The sequence below is a fragment of the Vulpes lagopus genome, chromosome 12 (assembly GCF_018345385.1).
Source record: "Vulpes lagopus strain Blue_001 chromosome 12, ASM1834538v1, whole genome shotgun sequence".
In the NCBI taxonomy this organism is placed as follows: domain Eukaryota; kingdom Metazoa; phylum Chordata; class Mammalia; order Carnivora; family Canidae; genus Vulpes; species Vulpes lagopus.
The window spans coordinates 53,446,298-53,467,760 of NC_054835.1; the positions used below are offsets into that span (position 1 = coordinate 53,446,298).

Consider the following 21,463-nt stretch of genomic DNA (forward strand, 5'->3'; position numbering starts at 1 on the left):
CCCACGTCATGGCTGGGCCCCAGGCTACGGAGACCAGACCGACACCCTGGCCCAGGTCAATGTCAGAGGTTATACGTGTGACCCTGATAGGTCAGGATCCTTCTCTGTGCACTCAGGTTTCCTTCTAGGCCGCCTGGAAGCTGGGGCCTGGGAGCACAGAGGTCCAGGGACGTGGGAAGGGGTTCTGCTGGTGCTCAGAAAACCCAGGAATGGACGCGGTAAGGCTGAGGAACGTTCTGGGCTCTCCAGACGCTGGCAGTCAGAGGCGGGGATCTAGGGAAGGACACGGGAAGGCCCCGTGCAGACCTGCACCCTTTGTCTTATGGCTGGCAGCTGTGTCCCCATGTGACCACGGATGATAAATGAGACTTGCTTTTGGAGCAGGAGCCGTACAGATGTGAAGGGACGTAAACATCTGGCTCCCCCAGCTTGCAGGGTTGTTTGGCGGCTGCCGCAAGCTCTGGTCCCACGTACTCTGTGCTTCGGGGCCCGGGCCTGCCGCAGGAGCCACCTCACCTGCCTTCTCTCTCCCCCAGATGGAGTGCAGAGGGACGGGGGGCGGCGAGGAGAGGGGCTGCAGGCCGGCTGGCGAGGATCAGGCCAGGGAGGGCCTCCCAGCATCCCCAAAGGGGATCCGACACCTGCCTCCAGTCCCGGCTGAACAAATCCCTCCTCTTTGCCAAAGGAGACCCGAAGAGCTAACCCTTTTCATTTGCTACCATCTGGTCTCTGCCACTGGGGACAGCTTTGCCCATCTCTTCCTGGGCGCCAGGTGGTTTCTGGGAGGGGCAGGGGGGCATCTTCAGGCAGGAGCCTGGGTTCCCACGAGTGGAGACGGCCTGGCTCTGAGGAGCAGCAGAGCTTTGGACGTACCAGCTAGTGGAGACTGTTCTCCAGAGTGTGGGGTCCTCTAGAGACGAGCCCCCAGCCCCTGCACGCTCTCCCTGTGGGCACCTGAGCCCCAGAGGTGGCTGTAACACACACACACACTGTCCCCTGCCTCCCATGGCCTCCCTGGGCCTCGGGCAGCCTTGCTGATGGCCAGCTGCGGGTCCCCTCCCCCAATGCAGGGTCTCAGATCTGTCTTGGGAATGGGGTCCAGCCCCCGGCTCCCTCCCTGCTTCCACCCTCGCCCTCCCACAGCTGGGTCTCCCCATCCGATTCCTCGGAGGCCCCTCGGCTGCCCTACCGTAGCCTCCCCCCGCCTTCCGCCACCATTCCATCTTCCCAACGACCCCCCGGAGCCCCGTTCCCGAGATTTAATGACGCGCTTCTCCATCCGTCCCAGGCCCGGCCGCTTACTTACTCTCCACGGCAAGAGTGATGGGCTGGCTGGTCTTGTTATCACCGTTCTTGTCATTAACGGCCTGTACGTAGTAGCGGCCTGCGTCGGGAGCCACCGTTGACAGGATGACGAGGGTGTTCTCCAGGGTGATGGCTCTGCGAAGGGGAGAAGGATTTGTCTGACAGGGAGCCCAGGGGCCCCGAGCATCGGACAATGGGCATGGGGACAAGAAGCCGGTGGCCCTCGGAACCCCTCTTCCAGTCCAGCTCCCGGGACCACTTCCTGCCTCAACTTCAGCATGTCTTGTCTGCAGAGAACCCCAACATGCTGCCAGTGCCGGGGTCCTACCCATGTCCAGCACATGCACGGAGGTCTGAGACCATCCACACGAAGAGTCCAGGCCCCCACCCTACGCCTGACCCCGGGTGCCCCAGCCCTCACGGCCGTCTGTCCTCTCCCAAGTGACAGCTTCGATGCTGTGTGTGACCATCCCTGCACCAGGAGGGTCTGACACCAATGAAAGCCATTCACTGGAATGAATGAATGAGGAATGAATGATGAGCAATGATCGAGAATTTAGAAACAAGCAGGATGCTTCCAGAATCCATGCCTTAACCTAATCCTACATTTACTCAGGTTGATTCCAAAGCCACAGGTGGCCCAGAACCCCGATGAAGGGGGTTCATTGCTCCCCCCAACCCCCTCCCAGGGTGTCAGTTTCTACCTTCCCTGAAGCTGATCAACAAGGATGAGACTGGCTGGCTGCGGGCTGAGAGGAAGGAGGCAGGCCCTGGGCAGTGGGGTGCAGGTTCCCTCTGCTGGGGTCCCACCCTGCAGCCCCGCAGCCCCTGGTCTTCGCGGTGCAGGGGGCAGCTGGGGACCCCATCCGATGTGGGGGACACAGCGTCAGGAGCACAGCCCACGTCCGCTCTGCCCGGCTCCCCCCTCACCCATCATCTCGATGACAAACAAAACCATTAGTTTGTCAAGTCTATCTCGGATTTTAATGTGATGTGCCCGAGACAGCTGTTAAACATCCTTAATGTTAGTTTAACAAGGACAGACCCAGTTGAATTCTTTTCAAATTTTCCCATTAGGTGAATGTTACAGAGTTTTAAACAGGCTCTCAAATAAACATCCTTGCTAATGCCTCTCTAGCCGGGCTGCACTGGTGTCCCCTCTCCTGGTTTTGGGGAGGTTTGTGGGCCGAGTCTCCCAATGTCAGCGGGGCTCTGGGAAGTAGGAAGGCAAAGCCCTCCTGCCCCAATTCTTGGGTACACTAACTATATTCATTTTTTTTTTCCTGGAGGAACCCCCCACCCCCCTCCAGCTAATGAGCTGATGGGAAGTAGGATGAAGTTGGGCTAAAATGGGACAAGAACAGGTATGGTTTCCCCACAGGGAAGTCTCCTAGAGGGGTCTTTTGTCCTTTAGTGTGGCTTGTGGGGTGGGCCAGGGTCGGGGAGGAAGGCTGGGCTGTGTCAAGCGCCGGGGGCAGTTCTAGAATGAGCTCTGGCCCCAGCCTCGAAGGAGCACAGCCTCTTCCATGCTGAGCCTCGGTCTCCACTTGACGGCAGCTCCCCATCCTCTCCAACACCACACTGAGGGAACACGCTGGATGAGGCCTCTGGGGGGTGGGTGCACTGGGCACGGCCTGGTCCCGCTCCCCAGTGCATCTGCCTGCCCTGAACCCCCTCCTGCCTCCTGGGAGGGTTCCCATCTTCAATACTTTCTTTCTCTCCTTGACCAAGAAGACCCACACCACCCCACTCCTGATCTCTTCTTTCCCTCTGTCTATATGACGATGGATCCTTCTAGGTCAGTGGTTTTCAATCAGGGTGGCTTCATCATCCAGGGGACATCTGACAACGTCTGGACAAGTTCCGGTATCACAGCGTGGGGCTCTCACGGGAACGCGTGGGTAGAGCTCAGGGATGTTGCTAAGTGCCCTACAATGCACTGGACAGCCTGCGCAACAATGAGTTTTCGGGCCTCAAATGTGGACTGTGCCCTGGTGGAGATGCTCTGACCTAGGTGGGATGGCACAGAGGGTGGTGGTTCATCCACCTGTTTCAGGCTCCCCTTCTACTGGGACGTAAGTTGTTGGGAGACCAGATGGGGCAGTGGGGCTGGGCTTCTGACCTATGGCAGAGGATCCAGGCTCAGACCCTAAGACCCCCCTGTATAGCTCCCAGGTTCTCCCCTCTGTCAGAGCAGGGCAACTCTGAAGCCCAGTGTTGAGGATGGCAGTGCTCCTACCAGCCAGGGGCCCCGAATGACTGTGGAGGGGCGTCCCTCCTTTGCCTCGCCTCTGCTGGGACTTTATTTTTATTTTTAAAGATTTTATTTATTTATGAGAGAAAGAGAGAGAGAGAGAGAGAGAGGCAGAGACACAAGCAGAGGGAAAAGCAGGCTCCATGCAGGGAGCCCAACGTGGGACTCGATCCCGGGACTCCAGGATCATGCCCTGGGCTGAAGGCGGGGGCTAAACTGCTGAGCCACCTAGGGATCCCCTCTGCTGGGACTATAAATGAGCAAGAAATACACTTCTCTGGTGCTAGGTCCCTGGGACTTGGGGTGTCTGTCTGTAACTGCAGCTGGCATTGCCTTCACTAGCACTATAAGGAGAGTGCTCGGGGATCCCTGGGTGGCGCAGTGGTTTGGCGCTTGCCTTTGGCCCAGGGCGCGATCCTGGAGACCCGGGATCGAATCCCACGTCGGGCTCCCAGTGCATGGAGCCTGCTTCTCCCTCTGCCTGTGTCTCTGCCTCTCTCTCTCTCTCTGTGACTATCATAAATAAATAAAAATTAAAAAAAAAATAAGGAGAGTGCTCTGGATTGGGGCCCTCAGGGCCAGGGATGTCCCTCTGAATGTGCCAGAGGGACCGGGAAGCACTAATGGCCTTTGATCTGCCCTCCCTCTGCCCTCAGCAGGTGACAAAGGAAGGCTTCTGGACTTCCAGCCTTCTACAGGATGACCATCCCCTCGATAGAAGGTTCTGGAATGACCCCATACCTCACTTATAAAGTGCACGGAGCTGTTTCTGGCCTGCTGCACCCCAGATTCACCCACTCTGAAAGAAGCTGGTAGAATTCTTTCGGGGCATGGAGGTCAGGGTTCAACTCTCGGGTAGGAGCTGGGTTTCATTTCCCAGCCACACTCGAGGTTCCAACCTACTAGGTCTTTCCCACTTCTCTGACTGGCCCGGCTCCCACCCCCACCTTCCATCCACTACTCCTATTAAGCCAGCCCCCTTTTAGTCCTCGGGTCCACGGGGGCCCAATTGATAATTTAATTAAGAAGAAAAGAAATCATCCTAGAAGCTGCCCAAAGCCCCCAGCATGTGTCTTTGTTAGGAATCTTGTCTCCTTTTCAACAACAAGCGCCAGGGCACGGGCGAAGTGTGGCTAATCGCCGTCTCTGCCCCGGCAGCGAGAGCAGCCTTCTGGAGATAGCGCCCGCCGTCAGCACCCTGCACACCCCTCCGGCTGATAGCGCTCATCAGATACGTATCTCTGGCAAACAGACGCCGGAGAATTTGCTTCCAGGGACCTCTCCTCTCAGCCATGAATATTAATCTGCTGTAATTGCTGAGATAAAATCTCCACGGCGTCCTATCTCGTGTTTGGCTGGAGTGCTGGAGTGGGTGGGAAGGTGGCAGGCGTGACCACAAAGACGGGCATGTGTGTGCACGCCAAGATCATTCGGTCGTGGTGCCAGAGGCTGTTGGGAGTGGCGGGGGGTGGGGGTGAGGACACAGGGCAGGAGCGAGAAAAGGGGGGGCGGCAAGGTGTTAGGCAAGGGGTGGTGGGAGTGAGGATGGAGAGAGGCTTTCATCCACCACAGAGAACGCAGGAGAGAAGCGCCCACCGGCCCTCCCGCGGGCACGGCGCCCACTGCGGAACTGTCGTGGTGGTGCTGCTCTCGCCCCTGAGCCTGGATGGGGCCTCAGCATCCTTCTCAACACAGTGTGCCAGGCAGCCTCTGCCAACTGACTGGCGTGCAGGATGCCGTCGCGGATACACCTGGAGCTGTGCGGTCACCTCAGAGGAGGGCGTTAGGGAGGGCTGAGGACTCACTTGTCTCAGCCCCTGTGGGGGTGGGGGTGGAGCACCTGTCTGTGTGCATGGTAACCCATGCTCTGCGGGCTTCACTGGCCCTTCATGAGGTGTGAGGGAGCCTGAGCCGATGCACACACCATGAGTCCGTCCACCTGTTAACCTGGGAGGTGGACGGGGCGGGCAGGTGGGGAGCTCTAATTCTTCCCTTGCTCTGTAGCCTTTGCCATGTGACATCGTGGGCCTTCCCGCTCAAGAGGCAGAGTTAAACCCCCTGCTCCCTGAGGCTGACTTCTACTACGTGCCTCGCTTTGACCATCGGGATGTTAGCAGAGGCTTGGCAAACCCACGTTCTGCCCCTCTGCAATTGCCAGAAGCTGCCGGGGCTAACTGGCTGGGGATGGCACATGTGGAGCTGAATCCCCCAGTTATTCTAATTTGTTAATAGCCAGCTGACCCCCCGGCAAATCAGAGAGCCCCACCAAGGTCCCAATCTGGAGATTCATAGGACATAGAAATGCTTCCTGCTTCAGGGCTCTGGGCGCTTTTGTTACGCAGCATCGCTGTATCTGTAGGTAACAGATACATTCTAGGGCAGGGGTTCTCAACTGTGGCTGCAGGTTGGAATCACAGGGGAGCTTTAAAAAACTCCCCGTGCCAGGGTGCACCCCATTTCAACAAAACCGGACTGTGTCGGGGGGTAGGACCTAAAGAGAACACGTCTTAAATGGCCACAAACGATTTTAACGGGTAGCCAGGTTGAGAAGCAGTGCTCCAGGGCCCATCCTCTACAAGTGCAATCACTATTATCCTTCTTCTCTCCTGGTCTTTGTCCCTGTTGTCACATAATTTCCACCTAAGACAGAACGAAGGACCCTGACCCTGGAGTCGGCAAGCCTGGAATTGGCTGTGTGAGACTTGGGGAAGTAGTTAAACTTTGGGGGGGCCGGGACGGGGTGCTTTACTGTCCGTAAAGTGGAGGCCGAGCAACCACCTCCTAGGATGGTGGTGAGGGTCCGTCATCCAGCGGATGTTATGTGAGTGCACACTCTGGGACGAGGAAGGGGAACGAGCCGGGGTGTCTCTCGCTTGGAGGTGCACACCGATCCTGGTGGAGGGGATGGCGTAGCGTGCTCAGCTCAGGTCCGGGGACACGGCGGCCCCTCAGTGAACGGCAGCCACTGTTGGTGCCAGGGTGTTAGCACCTTATTCTTGTGAGGCTTCTCTCACTTGACTTCATGTCCCCCAAGGCAAGAACTGTCCACCTTGGCTCCCGCTTCCCACAGAGACCAGGATGGGCTCCACCCACCGTTGACCTGTGGCCTGAGGAGACGGGGACAGAGGGGGTCTTTCTTGCTTTCTGGGAGGAGGGGGGAGGCGGAGTCCAAAAGCAGAGAGCTTGGGCTGGCTCCAGACCCCGGGCCGGCCTGGCTCAGGGGGCCTGGGAGTGTCCCTGGAGGAAACGCTCTGCCCCTCGCCCTCTGTGGAGGTGTGGGCTCCACGGGTCCTGCCCACAGGCCCGGCTGCCACAACCCACGCCTTGGGCACACAGAGGGGTCCTTGTTAATGCTGAAAGGGCCATGTGTTTCTCTTCCTGCCGGGCCTCCCCTGGCCTCCCCGCCTCCCCGCAGCCAAAACACACACGGCCACTCCCGCACCCCACACGGGAAACACCCGGGTGGCCACCCTGCCGGGGACATGCCAGCGCCCTCCCACGGATGGGGATGGCTTCTGTTGGTGCCTGTCGGGGGTTTAAGTGCTTTGGGAAGCAGGAGGACTGTCCAGCTGAGAGTGGGGCCAACGCCCTGGGGTTCCCCAGAGAGGGGAACCGAGCTGTGGTGCTTCCAAGTCTTGCCATGAGCGTTCCCAGAACGCCCCTGCTTGCAAACCAGCCTTCTCTCGTCATCTGGGAGGTCCCCCATCCCCTCTCCCAGGGCGAGCCCCCTGCGTCCCCCTCCAGAGCAGGGCCTCACATGCGGCTGCTGGGCGGGATCTTGCGGCCGTCCCGGAACCAGGTCACCTGTGGCCGTGGGAAGCTGGCGATGCGTGGGGCGCTGATGACAGCTGCTTCTCCGTGGGAGACGCTCTGGCGCTTCTCGCCTTCCTCGAAGCTCCCCATGTCTGCGGGAGGGAAGAGCATACGTGTGGGTCAGATGGGCCGGCTCCTGAGCTGGGAGCGGTGGCGGCGGCGGCGGCAGGCTGACCGTGGGGAAGGAGGCCAGCACGCATCACCCACCCTCTGACCCTCTCATTACGACATGCCCTGCTTTGTGCTGCTTTTGGGGTTTATATCCATCTATCCATGAAATCAGTGGATTCATCCAGCAACCATGAAGAGGCTGGTCATTATTTCACACATTTTACGAAGAAAAAAGGACTGCCCCAACAGGCTCAGAGAGGTTCCTCACCTCTTCCAAGGGCACGTGGCCAGGAAGGGGTAGAGCCAGGATTGGAACTCAGATCTGAGCCTGGGGTCAGGCAGCGCTGGTCCTTTTTCCCTGCCCTACAGGGCAGTCGGGGTTTCGGTGTGAGGCGAAGGGCACGTGTCGGGGCTGGTTTCCTCTGTTCCCGGTGGAGGCCAGGCTGGGTACCCTGGGGAGGGTGGGGTCCTGGATGCTCCTCGGGCATGGAGACGATTTCCCTCCTCTGCCTTGGGTGGGAAGTGTATGAGGCTGCATGCATGTGTGAATGGAAACACCATATTGCTCTTTTAAAAACATGCCTACCCTGCTGGCAGATAAGGAGGGGAAGGAACGTTTATCCTAGTTCTGCTATGTCAGCCACGAGGGGAGAGATGCAGGCAGGAAACTTCTAGTTGCCCTCCTGCCTGCTGGAATCAGGGTGGGGTTTGATTCTGGGAGCAGAGGGTTACCATAGGGTATGGGAAGGGGTGTCTGCGCTGAACGTCATGACTTTTTTTTTTTATGATTATTTATTTATTCATGAGAGACACACAGAGAGAGGCAGAGGCACAGGCAGGGGGAGAAGCAGGATCCCCGCAAGAAGCCCAATGCAGTACTCGATCCCAGGATCCCAGGATCCCAACCTGAGCCAACGGCAGATGCTCAACCACTGAGCCACCTGGGTGTCACGACTTTTGAACAGTAACGTACATCCTTGCTACTCAAAGTGCCTGGTAGAAATGCAGAGTCTCAAGCTCCCCCTTCAATTCAGACCTATTGAATCAGAACCTGCATCTTCACCAGACCCCCCGTGAAGTGTGTCCATATGCATGTGCAATAAGCATCACTGTCTCCAACTAGGCCACGTGACAGTTAGAATCACCTATAAAGTTAAAAAAAAAAAAAAGGACTGATGCTAAATTCAAGAACTCACTTGCAGACTTCTGATGCCACTGGTATGGGGTGTCAGCTGGCCATCAGAATTCCCAAGTGCAATCGGGTTCTGACCACCGAGAACTTAGCTGCATGTCCCATTGCATACCGTCCCCTCCCCAGCCCAGGGGGTCCACATCGCAAGCCATCTGGTCTCCTGCTGCTTTTGCTGTTATTTCGCAACCCCTTGAATACCACTGCCTTTTCTCCCTCTTCCAACTGGGAGTTCCCCAGGCTGGCTAACTCTGAGAAATCCCTGAGGGGTCTTTGATGTCCCTCTCGAGGAGTGGGTGGGACTCAGATGTGAGTATTCCTAAAGCTGCTCCAGTGGTTTCAACACGAGCCAAGGTTGAGAACGACCATCTGGACTCAAGTTAGTGGCTCTTAGCACCTAGGGGGGTCTCAGAATCCCCTGGGAACTTGGTAAACCCATAGATTTGTTCCCAGCCTTCCGGCCTCCCCAGGTCACGGAAAGGCCCTGCTTCGATGCACCTGGGTCTCTTGACTCGCTCTCTCTAGGATCCTGCCGCATGCCAATGTTTGAGAACCATGGGCCTATCCTTTCTGTTTTCCAAAGTCCTGGGTTCAGTTCTCTTCTTGGCCACACTGCCCCTGTGGAGGCCTTGCCTAATCTAATGGTTCTGACTACAGTCCCTCTGCAAAGACTCTCATCTTCTCTGGCTCTTTTCTGAGCTCCCAACACCCAACACTCAATTTCCAACAGAAAATGTTGATATTTCTTACCTCCTTTTTGCTATCTTCATTCCATGAAGGGCTCCCACCTGCACCTGCCCGGACCAACTGGGTTCAGATCCCTGGAGCCTTGTGTGGTGCTTCGCTTCCCTTCTCTGTCCCCACAAAGTGCTTTGACTCTTCTTCTGGGATGTCCCTCTCATTTACCAAGCCCCCCAGTTCCTGCAGGCCCACCACCAAGCGAACCCTGTTACCCCTGTTACTCCAGCTGTGCTGACCACTCCCCACCATGGTTTCCATTGGCTCCCCCGACTAACCCATTCATCTCCCATATTCTTCCTAATTAATTTTTATGGCCATTATCACTGACTTGCTCAGAAACTTTGGGATCTCCTCATTGTCCCAGGAAAGTATAAATTGCCTTGCTTGGATTCAAGGTCACTCCCTAATCTGACTCCAACCAACCCTTCCTGTCTTAACCCCCACACCACATCATGTGCCCTCCTGCCCTGGTTGAATTACCTACACCCTGCTCCTCCTCTCAGTCCTGTCCTTGTGTGGGGCCCCTGCCTAGAATGCCACCAGATTTTTCACCAAGGCGCCATGATTCAACATCATCTCCGAGGGATCCAGCCAACTAAGGAGCTCAAGAAACAGAATGTGCCATTGGCATCTTTGCTCTACATTTGGCAGGCAGTAAGTGTAATGGTAATGGCTTTGGAGACACTGAGACTTGAGTTCAAATCCTACCTCTGTCACTTATTAGGCATGACCTTGGGCAAAAATTTTGACCTTGCTGAGCTTTAATTTCCTCTTCTGTAAAAGAGAGCTATGAAGAGCACCTTCCTCACAGGCTGTAGTCAGGATTATGTAAGACACTACATGTGTGTGTCACGATGGATCTTTCCAAAGATGGCCGCATCAATATTTATCTCCCTTTCAACATGTTCTTTTTATGAATGTGCTGGAAGTGATAGTAAACAACTTTCAAGACTGGGTCATCAAAAGGATGTAGCTTCTACCTGGATCCATTTCTCAGTCCAGAATCCAGCTGCCATGTTGTAAGGAAGCTCAACCTGACCCACAGCGACATGAGGAGGGCCCATGAAAGGAGAAACTGAGGTACCCAGATGACAGCCAGCACCCACACTGGACAGGTGAACCCATGAGTGAGTCCTCACATCATTTCAGTCCCCAGCCTTTAAGTTTTCTAGCAGAGACCTCAATCATATGGAGAGGAGACAAGCCATCCTTACCATGCCCTGTCTGGATCCAAGGCCCACGCGCTTGGTGAGCATAATAAATGATTACTGTGCACTATACTTGGGGTAATCTGTTATGCAGACATAGAAACTGAAAGAGTCTATTAAAGTGTTAAAAATTGTATCTAATGTTTGTAGTATTAAAACATTAGAATCGTATGCATTTTTCACAGCTTATTTTAAGCACTGACATCTTCAACAAAGATTACCCGTTGCCACCAAACAGAATTAAAGAACAGAGACTGCTGAGCACTGACCCTATGTCAGCTTTCTTTCCAGGTGGACTTCACAGACATGTAATCCTCATGCTACCACAGCCAGCTCGACTCTAATAAATACACATTTTCAGTTGTTTATTAATTTCCATTACTTGGCTCCATCTATAAAAAAATTGCGTCAATAAATCACATTGATTTCAGTTCTCACAATAATTTTTATCTATTTAAAAAACTTTTCACAGAACTCTGAAGATATATTTGAACAATTTAAAGCAATTTCATGGTAATAGTGTTTCTTTCTCCCCTCTCTAGTTTTATTAGCTCCATTTCGTCAGTGAGGAAATTAAAGCTCATGGAGATAGAGTGGCTTATCCAACGTTAAGCAGTCAGGGTTGGGCAGGGCCAGCATTCAAACCTGCCCCCCCTCCCCCCCGCATTTCCTCTCTGCTCCTTTCATAACTCATTCCTGGCATTAACATGCTTCATGCTCGTTCTTTATCTCTCCCTACTATATTGTAAGCTTCAAGAGGTAGTTGTGCTCATTAGCAAATCCCTAGAAGGCACCAGGCCCTGTACTCTGCACACAGTAGTTCTCTCTAAACTCACCCAATGTGCTCATGTAGTGACTCTTACTGAGACCCAGCTGTGGGATGGATGAATGGAGGGATGGAAGAACAGAGGATGAGATGGATGAATGGAGGGATGGAGAGGAGAGGACGAGATGGATGAATGGAGGGAAGAGGGAATGGATAAAGGAAAGGCAGGCAGGAGGATGAGTGGCTGTACACCTGTATGCAGGTATGTACGTAGCTATGGTGAGAGGGATAGAAGAAAGGGCACGGCTGGTCTTGGTAGGTAATGAAGAAAGACCTGGTCCCTACCCTTGCGGGGCTTAGAGTCTGCTCACGGAGAGAGGCACAAGCAAACCAACCCACAAACAAATGTTCAGTGACAAAATGTGACAACCGTTAGGAAGGAGGAAGGAGGTTCTTCTGTGAGAGGCAACAGCAGGAGACCTACTTTAGACTGGGGGTGGTGATGGTGAGGCTTCTTCTCAGCAGAAACATAAATAAGAGTAGGTGTTAGTTAAGTGTGTATGTGTGTGTATGTATAGGGGGTTGATGGTCCAGGGGGAAGACAGCGTGTGAAGGCAAGAGACAGGACAGAAGGGCTAGGACAGGGAAGTGGGTTTGTTCAGTGCATGAATGGATAGATGGATGAGTAGAGGAATGGATAGATGGAGGAAGAAATGCCTAAATGGGGGGATGCATGAAGAGGGAGGGATGGAAGAAGGAGGAGATGGATGAATGGAGGGAGGGATGGTGGGAGGGAGGAATGAAGGGAGGGATGGGGAAGAGGGAGGGAGGGATAAGGGAAGGATGGAGAAAAGGGAGGCATGGGGAGGAGGGAGGGATGAGCGGAGGAATGGGTAAGAGGGAGGGAGTGAGGAATGAAGGGAGGGATGGGGAAGAGGGCAGAGGGAGGAAAGGGGGGCAGGAGATGGAGGACCACACGTGGGGCCACAGGTGCGCACAGGTGTGCCCGTAGGAACGGTGAGACGGATGGAAGGAAGGGCACGGCTGGTCTCGGCGCATGTTCTGTGGTTGATGCTCTCCTCACACTTCCATCCCACCCCCGGGCTCTCAGGCTCCCAGCACCCTCCCAGCCTCTCCTCTGCTCCGTGTCAGGTGGCCTTCCAGGACCTGCCTGAGGAGGCCCCCACCCCTGCCCGGCTCTGTCGTGCCCCCCCCCCCCTGCTCATGCTGGTCAGTGCCAGAGAGCTGGCCAGTGCCAGAGAGCCGGCCAGTGCCAGAGAGCCGGCCAGTGCAGAAGGAGGGAGGCCACCTGCTGGCAGCGCCTGGGGACCCCGGAACCCCTGGGAGGACGCACGCATGCGAAGGCGGACACAGACAAGGGAGTTCGCACTTGCTCCCCGAGGAACACGCTTGTTAACACGCCAAGTTACACCCGCAGCGCCGATCCACCTCTCCAGGCGGGATCCCCCACGACCAAAGGAGTGTAAGCCTGGGGCACAGCTGGAAGTGGCCTCCAAGTCCTGACGTCTCTGTTACATCTTAAAAGGTCTTGTGAAGTATGCAGCCCACTTCGGAATACATTCATTGCTTTTATTTATTTCCAAGACTTTTTTTTTTTTGTCGTGAAATATGTCATGCATACAAAAGAGTGAATATAATTATATGTATATTTTGCAGAAAACTAGAACAAACACTCACATACACACCCACCACTCAGTTTAGGGAAGGGAACACTAACAAACCTCGCCCCTCCCTACCCGGTGTCCACCCCCCCACCCCCGTCACACGTCACGTCCCCTCCCTCTCCAGAGGTGACTGCCGCCCGCCCAGAATGCGGTGGCAACCACGCACTGCACTGCTTCCCCTCCCTAAGGTTTGCCATAGACACGCATCCCCTAAACAATTTATGGTTAATGTGCTTTGGTTCCAAGCCCTTTATACCCAGAATTATCTTGCACGTCGCCTACTGTGATTTGCTTCTTTTTGTGCAAATAGTTTTTGGAGCTCCAGCTACGTGCTTACACGTAGTGGAGTCATTGTCACAGCTGCGTGCATGTCCACGTGGCGAGGGAGCACAGGGCGCCTGCAGGTTGGGTCTGTTTTCAGTGTTTTGCCGTCCTAAGAACAGTCTCGCGTGGGTTCTCTGGGGCGCTCGGCTAGGAGACTCTCTAGAGCGTGAGCGGAAGGGCGGCACGGCGGGGTTGTAGGGCGAGGGCACATTAATTTTACCAGATAATGCCAAAGCGTTTCCAAATCTGCACCAATTTAGCACTTTTCACGCTCCCGCCAGCACTGATGGGGCTTTCTGGCAACTCTCGGGTCTTGCTAGACTCTGCTTTTTGCCAATCTGGTGGACATGAGATATATGTCATGGTTATGTCTATATATTTTTGTTTATTAGGGAAACAGTGCTTCTCCCTCCGACCAGATCATGTCTGGTCCCCCAACCACGCGTATTTCCACTGCACTGTAGCATCAAAAGTGCCGACCATTTCTCCAGCGCCACCATCTGTCCCCAGTGCCGCATCTCCTTCCACTCTCTCTCCTTTGTTCCCTTTGCTTCAGCTACCCTGGCCTCAGACACCCAGACCTACCACAGGGCCTTTGCACTTGCTGTTCCCTGGCTGGAAGGATCTTATCTGTCTGTGTGACTCACTCTCTTGCTTCCTTTGAGTTGCTGCTCAATGTCACCTCCCCCAGATGGCCTCTCTCAGCCACTATATCAAATAGGACCATTGCTCCAGCCTCCATTCCTCTTACTTGGCTTCATTTGTCCTTATAACACGTATTGTTCCCCACAGGCCTTCTATGTTCTGTATCCTATAGTATATTCACCTTTTAACTTTTATGGCACCCTACTACTCTCCGGAGGGCAGGAACGTGTGTCCCGGTTTTGTCACCTGTGTCCTCACTGCCTGCAACAGAGCTCGGCATGCCATGGGTGCACAGCAACAGTTGCTGCACAAGCGAATTACATATTCAGGTGGAATTGGGGCTCCGGAAGACACAATAATGTTCTCTAGAACTGCAGCACGGCCCCTACATATCCCACATTCAATGCTCACTTACACTCAGGTTAAGAATCAAGAAAAACGGGCCAGCCTGTTGGCGGCATTCTGGGCATCAACCTTGACAACAGGCTTGATGCCTGCATGTCGCATCTTGCACAGGCGGCTGCAGGCCAGGCTTCCGGTGGTGGTGGTGGTCGGGGATGTTGCCCAGGTGAGGGGAACACAGAGGTGCCCACAGGATGTGGATGTGGATGTGGAAGCCAAGAAGGCTCCTTGACCCAGGGAGGCTCTCCGATCCCCCTCGGCCGTTCAGCCAGCTTGCCGCAAGCCAGAAATTTATGGCAACTTTAAGAAAACAAAGAGGAGACTGGGTGGTGATGGTGGGGGGCGGGGGCGGGGAGTGCGGCCGAAAGGGAGCTGGGGAGGGGGTGGATGTTTTATTGACTTCCCTGTAATTGCTGTAATTAAAAACATGTAAAGAATCTTTTTGTAACGACTTTGCCATTATCATTAGTTGTTAGCACAGCTGCCTTATTAATTTCTCGTTAGAACCCAATTCATAGTCCCTCTTTGGGAAGAGGGGGCGGGGGTGGGAGCCAGAGGTGGGTCCTGCCTGTCCTGGCCCCAGGAGGCGCCTGGAAGAGCAGCATCCCCAGGCCCCGGCTGCCCGGAGCCCCAGCACCAAAGCCTTCAGCCCTCCCAGGGGGCAGAAACCCGCCAGGAGACACACGGAGGGGTCTGGGGAGAAGCAGGCCCCCGGCCCACCTAGCCTTAGACCCGTGGGTCGCTGGGTGACTGCGTAGGAGACACGGCTGGACAGACAGGTGGACAGATGCAGGAGGTCTGCGGGGCACCCTGCTGGGGAAGCGGAGGGTGCAGGGCGGACGGTGTAGGGAGGCACCGTTACCGGCCCTGGGGCACAGGCAGGGGGGCAGGAGCGTGCCTGCAAGGTGGTGACCGTGCATCCCAGGGCGCCTTCCCTGCTGGGGCTCACGGAGCGAAGAAAGCCCGCACCCCTTTATGATCTGGGTTCCTGGGACAGCCCGGCCAGGTAGGCACTCGTGTTAGCATTCATTTGCACACGCAGGGAAGAGGCAGCAAAGTACAAAGGTCACGCAGCTAGGGAGAGGGGGGCTGGGGGACGGGTCAGGGGTATACCCGCGGGGCAGGAGAGGGCTGGGGGCAGAAGTGCTGGTGGTGCACCTCGGGCTGCCCTCTGCCTTCTCTGAGCCTCAGTTTCCCCATCTCGAGATGTGGCTCATACCACACGCCTTCCTGCCTCTCAGACCCATGGAGGAAGCGCACACACACATTATGAGGGAGCAGGGATCCTTCTGGAAGCTCGGCTGTTATCTCCTTTAGCATCTGCTGAGGCATGTGGGCTCAGATCTCTGTCTCTTCCAAGCATCCTGGGGCACATGCTCCCCTTTCCAGGGGGACAGAGGCCACGCTTCTCCCTCTGTCCTGCCCCCTGCACACACATACACACACACACACACACCAGGCCCCCAGGGTCCCAAGCTATTCAGTGCCCAGGCTGGGGCTGGACACCACACTTTCCGACCCCCCCTCCCCTTGGCATGGGCATGTTTTAGGCTCCAGAGAACCCAGGAGTTGCTTGTGAGCATTTTCATCTGCTCATTTCTGCTGACGGCCAAGAAGAGGGCATGACCCGCACCCCGTGGTGTGAGATGACGTTTATCCCAGCTGGACGCAGCATCCATTTGCAGCGCTGTCTGGACATGGATATTACAGTGCAGGGCACCCCCTGGTTCCATGTGAGTGCTGACCTCAGCAGGGGATCCCCCTGCCTCCCCAGCCCCTTCTCATTTCGATTCACCTCGTCCTGACCTTAGAGGGCAGTGTGGTGAGTGGGGGTGTTTTGGAATCTGGGCCGTGGTGGGTTCAAGCCCTGCTCTGGTACGTCCTCATTGTGTGGCTTAGGCGGTCACCTCACACCCCATCCCCACCCTCGTCCCCTTCCCCACCAGCCTTGCAGGATAAGGACAGGAGAGAATGGTGTGCACCGCCAGCACAGCAACAGATGGGAAAGAGCGAGGTTATGGGTGGGGGTGGTTTGGCCAGGTCTCACCTATCCCCACACCCAAGGATCGTGGAAGGAGTTTTGGGGGATGGGTAACAGGTTGGACAGCAAATTCTTCAACATCCATAACTAGAGAGTGAGACTCTCCCCGCCACCCCTGCCCCACCGCCAATGAGACAAATGTGGCCAGCAAGGGAAGGAACAGGGAGGTGAGTTTCCTTTCTCCATCCCAGGCCACTAGGGTTGGGTGAAATCTTCATTAAATTGTTGGGATGAGTGTTTTCCTCAACGGCCGGGTGGAGTTCCCAGGGCTCCCCTAACTCCTCTGGCTTTAGGTGCAAAGGGCTGCAAATAGGGGCTTCCACTTGATGATGCTATGGAACAAGGCAGCTCGGTGCATCTGAGGAGTGATTCCCAGGGCTTGGTCCAGGAGCTGCAGCTGGTGGTCAGGAAGGGGGTGAACCTGGGTTTCCCCACTCCGTTCCAGTCCCTCGGGCCCTTCCAGGTACCCCCTGCTCTCCTCCAGGGATGGCTGTAGCCACACGGGCACAGCTAAGCAGTAGCCCTGTGCAGCCTGGTGGCGACGATGGTTGTAACCGTGTCCCGAGGGCCCCTGAAACCCAGGGTGACACATGGTGGCTTTGAGAGCACACGGATGCCCCCGGGAGAGGCAGCTGAGGGGCCGACAATGGGCTGATGCAGGGCACAGGTGCAAGTGCCGGCTCACTGCTCTGCGTTTGGCCAGACGGTGTGTGTGCCAGAAGCCATTCCATTCGGTGGCCTGTTTCTTTTTTCCTTAACACGATACTACAGCATATTAATTGCAGCAGTAACTCTCACTGACTGGAGGTGTATTATTTGCAAGCACATGAGCTCAAGGAATTCTCTGGAGGAGCCTAGACTATCGGGGACATTGTGTCCTGGATGGCATTTCAAACTACTCGCACACAGACATGCACACCTATGTGATCACCAGCACTTAGGTGAGCAAAGAGGCAGACCAACCTCGGCATGCACATTTGCATGCACATGTGCACACGCGTATATGGATGCATGTCTATGCACACATGTGCACACACATGTTCTCTCCCAAACGCGTGGGACAAAGCAGCAGACTGATGTGCACCCACCCATTTGCGCACACGTGCGTGAACCCACACTCATGCACACACACTTGCACGCACCCGGGCATACATATGCACGCGCCGTCTCTCTGGAGGCTGGCTGATGGCTCTGCCCCTGCCCTGCGGGGCGCTGGGCACTGGCTAAATGAAGCTCCCCGGGAGCTCTCCAGCCGCTGACAGTGCCCTGATCCATCATTTTAATTCAGGGCTTTTCCGCTCCTCTGAGTGAGCTGAGTTGCCTTTAGTGCTGATTTATGGAGACAATCCGTCCTCCACTTTTGATTACGGTTGTTTTCCATAATTATTATCAACACTCTTTGCCTCGCTTGAGGTTTCCTTTTAGATGTCTCTCCCCTACTTCTGTTCAAGTAGCAAGCTCTCTCCTGAGCTAATTCAGAGGCGAGCCCCTGTAGGCTTTAGATGAGAAGGTGTTTTTTTTTTTTTTTTTTTTTAAATTTCAAGGCTCACTAAAGCTTTCCACACTCCCATGTCCCACTGTGCAACCTTGGACCTCTGCCCCTGGAAGAACCCAGAATGAAATAGCCCATAATGAGACTCATTTCTAACACACGGCAGCTATTTTAGGATGGGGAGCAGGCCTGGGAGGGGGATGCTGAGCCTCAGGGGCAGGGTGTTGATTGGTGCTCTGGGGCCCTGGTCCCTGAGACACACTTGGGATCTCCTGAAGCTGCCTTCCCTTCTTCCATTTGAGAAAGTCCTTCCGGGGACTTGCAGGGGCCTACTACCACTTTACTGTAGGCTCACCTGGCTCCTCCAGGAACCTGGATTTGTCAGTCTGCGCCCCACCTTCTAAGGGCATGGGGCCAGCACGAGGCATCTCCCAATGACCCCGAGGATCATGGGACCTAGTTGCTGTTGGTGCTCCTGGGCTGAACGAGCTGGGGGATAGGAAGTTCAAGGTCATGGAGGGTACCAGGATGTCTGCAGAGAAGAGTGTCATAGCTGGAGAGGTTCAGGGAGGCCATCGTGAAAACAGCAAGTGTGAGGCCCAGCCAACCCCAGAGGAGGCCCTTGAACCAAGTGATGAGGGCCCCCTTTAAAAAGAGAAGCAGCTGGTCCCATGAAAAGAGGGTTGAACGCTGAGCCGACAGATAGATGTCTGTGTCCCTTATCAGCGCTGTAGTCCCGAGAGCACCTGTCAACCATAAAACGAGGACACTCCCCAGAGAGGCACCCAATGAGCGGAGAAGGCTACAGCTGGGATTTGGCTCTGCCCAGAGCATGGTGGTGGGTGAGGACCCTGCAGATCCTCTCCCGCTTCACACCCCTCCCTGCCCCCAAGTCACCCGTCGTACTCACAGGCCACCTGGACCTCGGTTTGCCGCTGCAGCAGAGCGCCCATCCGGTTACGCACGATGCAGCGGTAGAAGCCTGCATGGGTGCGGTCCAGGCTGGTGATCATGTACCTGGGGGGCAGATGAGACAGCCAGTGAGCAAGTCGGGCGGGTGCAGGGATGCACATGTCAGACTGGGGTCAGAGGTTGGAGGCGCCAGGTCACCCTCTTCCTGAATGGAGCGCACTGGGGACTTCTGGATTCTCTTGGCCAGGTCTTGGTGTCACAAGAAGGTCCTTATCAACAGAAAAGTCCCTCCCAAGGGCAACCAGGCTTTTTTGCTCAGATACTAGGGAGTAGTAGCCTGCACTTTCCCATGGACAGGAGGTGCTATGCCTGAGCCCTTGACCCTGGCGGTGACCAGGCCTCCCAGGACTGAGGTCCTAGGCTGGTCCTATGCTGGAGGCTGCTGTGACTCCCTTGCCTGTGACTCGCATGACTGGGAAAGGTGGGGGCATTCGATTTTGGCCAGGCCCAGGACTGTCCTATAAATATTAATTGAAATGGATGGGGGTGACAGAGGCAGGGACGTTCACACACTTCTCCAACTGCATTATCCCACCCTTAAAGTTACAGACAACTCCACTGCAGGTTTGTGGAGGGAAAAGGGAGAGCCTTCCGAGCAGGACAGGTTGGCTTTCTGTAGGTGTGGGCGCTGAGACCGGGATGCACAAGCTGGAGGTAGACTCCAGGGAGCCTGCCCTGGGAGCACGTGACTGGCCCAAAGAGCAGCAGAGTCTGGGGTTGGGGGAAAGGTAGCTGGAGAGCAGATGTGTGGTGCACTGACCTGGCTGAGGTGGGGGGGAGGCCAGGCCAGGTCCGTGGGAGGAGCTTCTGGCAGGTAAGACATGGGCAGGTGGTGCTCTCTGGTATGGAGGGGGCTAGTTCCCCTGGCACCCCTCTGTGATCACCTTTCCCATCCTTGGGCAATGAATGGCCCAGTAGGGACCTCAAAGGATCAAGGGGCTGGTGCCTAGGACATCTACCCCATCCTTGGGTGTTGGTTTGCCCAGGTGACTGGGTGGGTAAGTTCATTGCCATCTGTCCCTAGCTTTGCCAACCCTGGGACAGAGCAACCTTATTCTCAAGTGTTGCTAAGTTTTCTTTTACACGAGTTCCAACTGGGGCTTACCACCACCATCACCCCCATCACCAGCACCATCACTACCACCATCACCAGCACCATCATCAGCACCATCACTACCACCATCACTACCACCATCAGCACCATCACCACCACCATCACCCCCATCACCAGCAGCATCACTACCACCATCAGCACCATCACCACCACCATCACCAGCACCATCACTACCACCATCACTACCACCATCAGCACCATCACCACCACCATCACCCCCATCACCAGCACCATCACTACCACCATCACCAGCACCATCACTACCACCATCACCACCACCACCAGCACCATCACTACCACCACCACCACCAGCAGCATCACTACTATCACCACCTCTACCATCACCGGCACCACCACCACCACCACCACCACCACCAATACCACCATCACCGCCACTGCCAGCACCACCCACCATTATAATCACCACCATCACCACCTCTACCATTACCACCACCACTATCATCACTACCACCACCAATCACCACGATCACCATCTCACAACAGTGAAACAACCACCACCACTTTCTGAGTCCCAGCTATCCATCTAAACATGGTATTAAGTACTTTTCCTACATTTTTTCATTTCATGCAGCAGTTCCCAGACTGTTGGATATTATGGATCAGTAACACTTAAAAAAATGGGCTTACCATAAGACCATCAACTTTTTACTTTGCCAAGTAAGATCATTCAAACCAACCAGCCAAAAAGCAAACAGACAAACAATCTAGCAACCAGAAACTTAAAAAAAAAAAAAAAAGATAATATTAAAAAGTGCCAGCCAGGGAGAGAAAAATAAGTAGAAATGGTCCTCATTTTATCAAAAAAGGACAATTTAAGGTCATAGAGAAGAAATGTAATCTCAGGATAAAAGCAATTTTAACAAATTTTAAACTTAAATCTTATGCAAATCCCCTATACTAGCTTCACTTTCCTGGTCATATGTGAACAAGGGCAAAGAGCTGTGGGGTTACCTATGAGAGTCCTTCACCTAATCCTTGGAGGGGGTACTTTTATCAGGTCCCCCATTTTAGAAGAGGGGAGACTGAGGTTCAGAAATGTTTCATCGGGCAGCCCCTGTGGCGCAGCGGTTTAGTGCGGCTGGCAGCCTGGGGTGTGATCCTGGAGACCCGGGATCGAGTCCAACATCAGGCTCCCTGCATGGAGCCTGTTTCTCCCTCTGCCTGTGTCTCTGCCTCTCTCTCTCTCTCTCTCTCTCTCTCTCTCTGTGTGTGTCTCTATGAATAAATAAATAAAATATTAAAAAAAAAAGAAATGTTTCATCACTGACAGGCAGTCTCACAGGTTAGGTAAGAGGCAGGGCCAGGGTCCCACAGAGCCTGCCGGACCCCAAGCTCAGCTGCTAACCAGTTCAACACAGATGTCATATTCCCAAAGGCCCC

General features: G+C 55.0%; 1 protein-coding gene across 2 annotated transcripts in view; it reads right to left on the reverse strand.

Annotated features, from left to right (window-relative positions):
- Positions 1–21,463, reverse strand: part of SDK2 (sidekick cell adhesion molecule 2) — a 259,234-nt gene that overhangs the window by 90,714 nt on the left and 147,057 nt on the right. For both annotated transcript variants that reach the window (XM_041725835.1, XM_041725834.1), the window contains exons 3-5: positions 18,887–18,993; positions 7,317–7,464; positions 1,307–1,440 (exon numbers count right to left, since the gene is read on the reverse strand). In XM_041725835.1, coding sequence (XP_041581769.1) covers positions 1,307–1,440; positions 7,317–7,464; positions 18,887–18,993 — 389 coding nt within the window. The remainder of the gene's footprint in view (positions 1–1,306; positions 1,441–7,316; positions 7,465–18,886; positions 18,994–21,463) is intronic.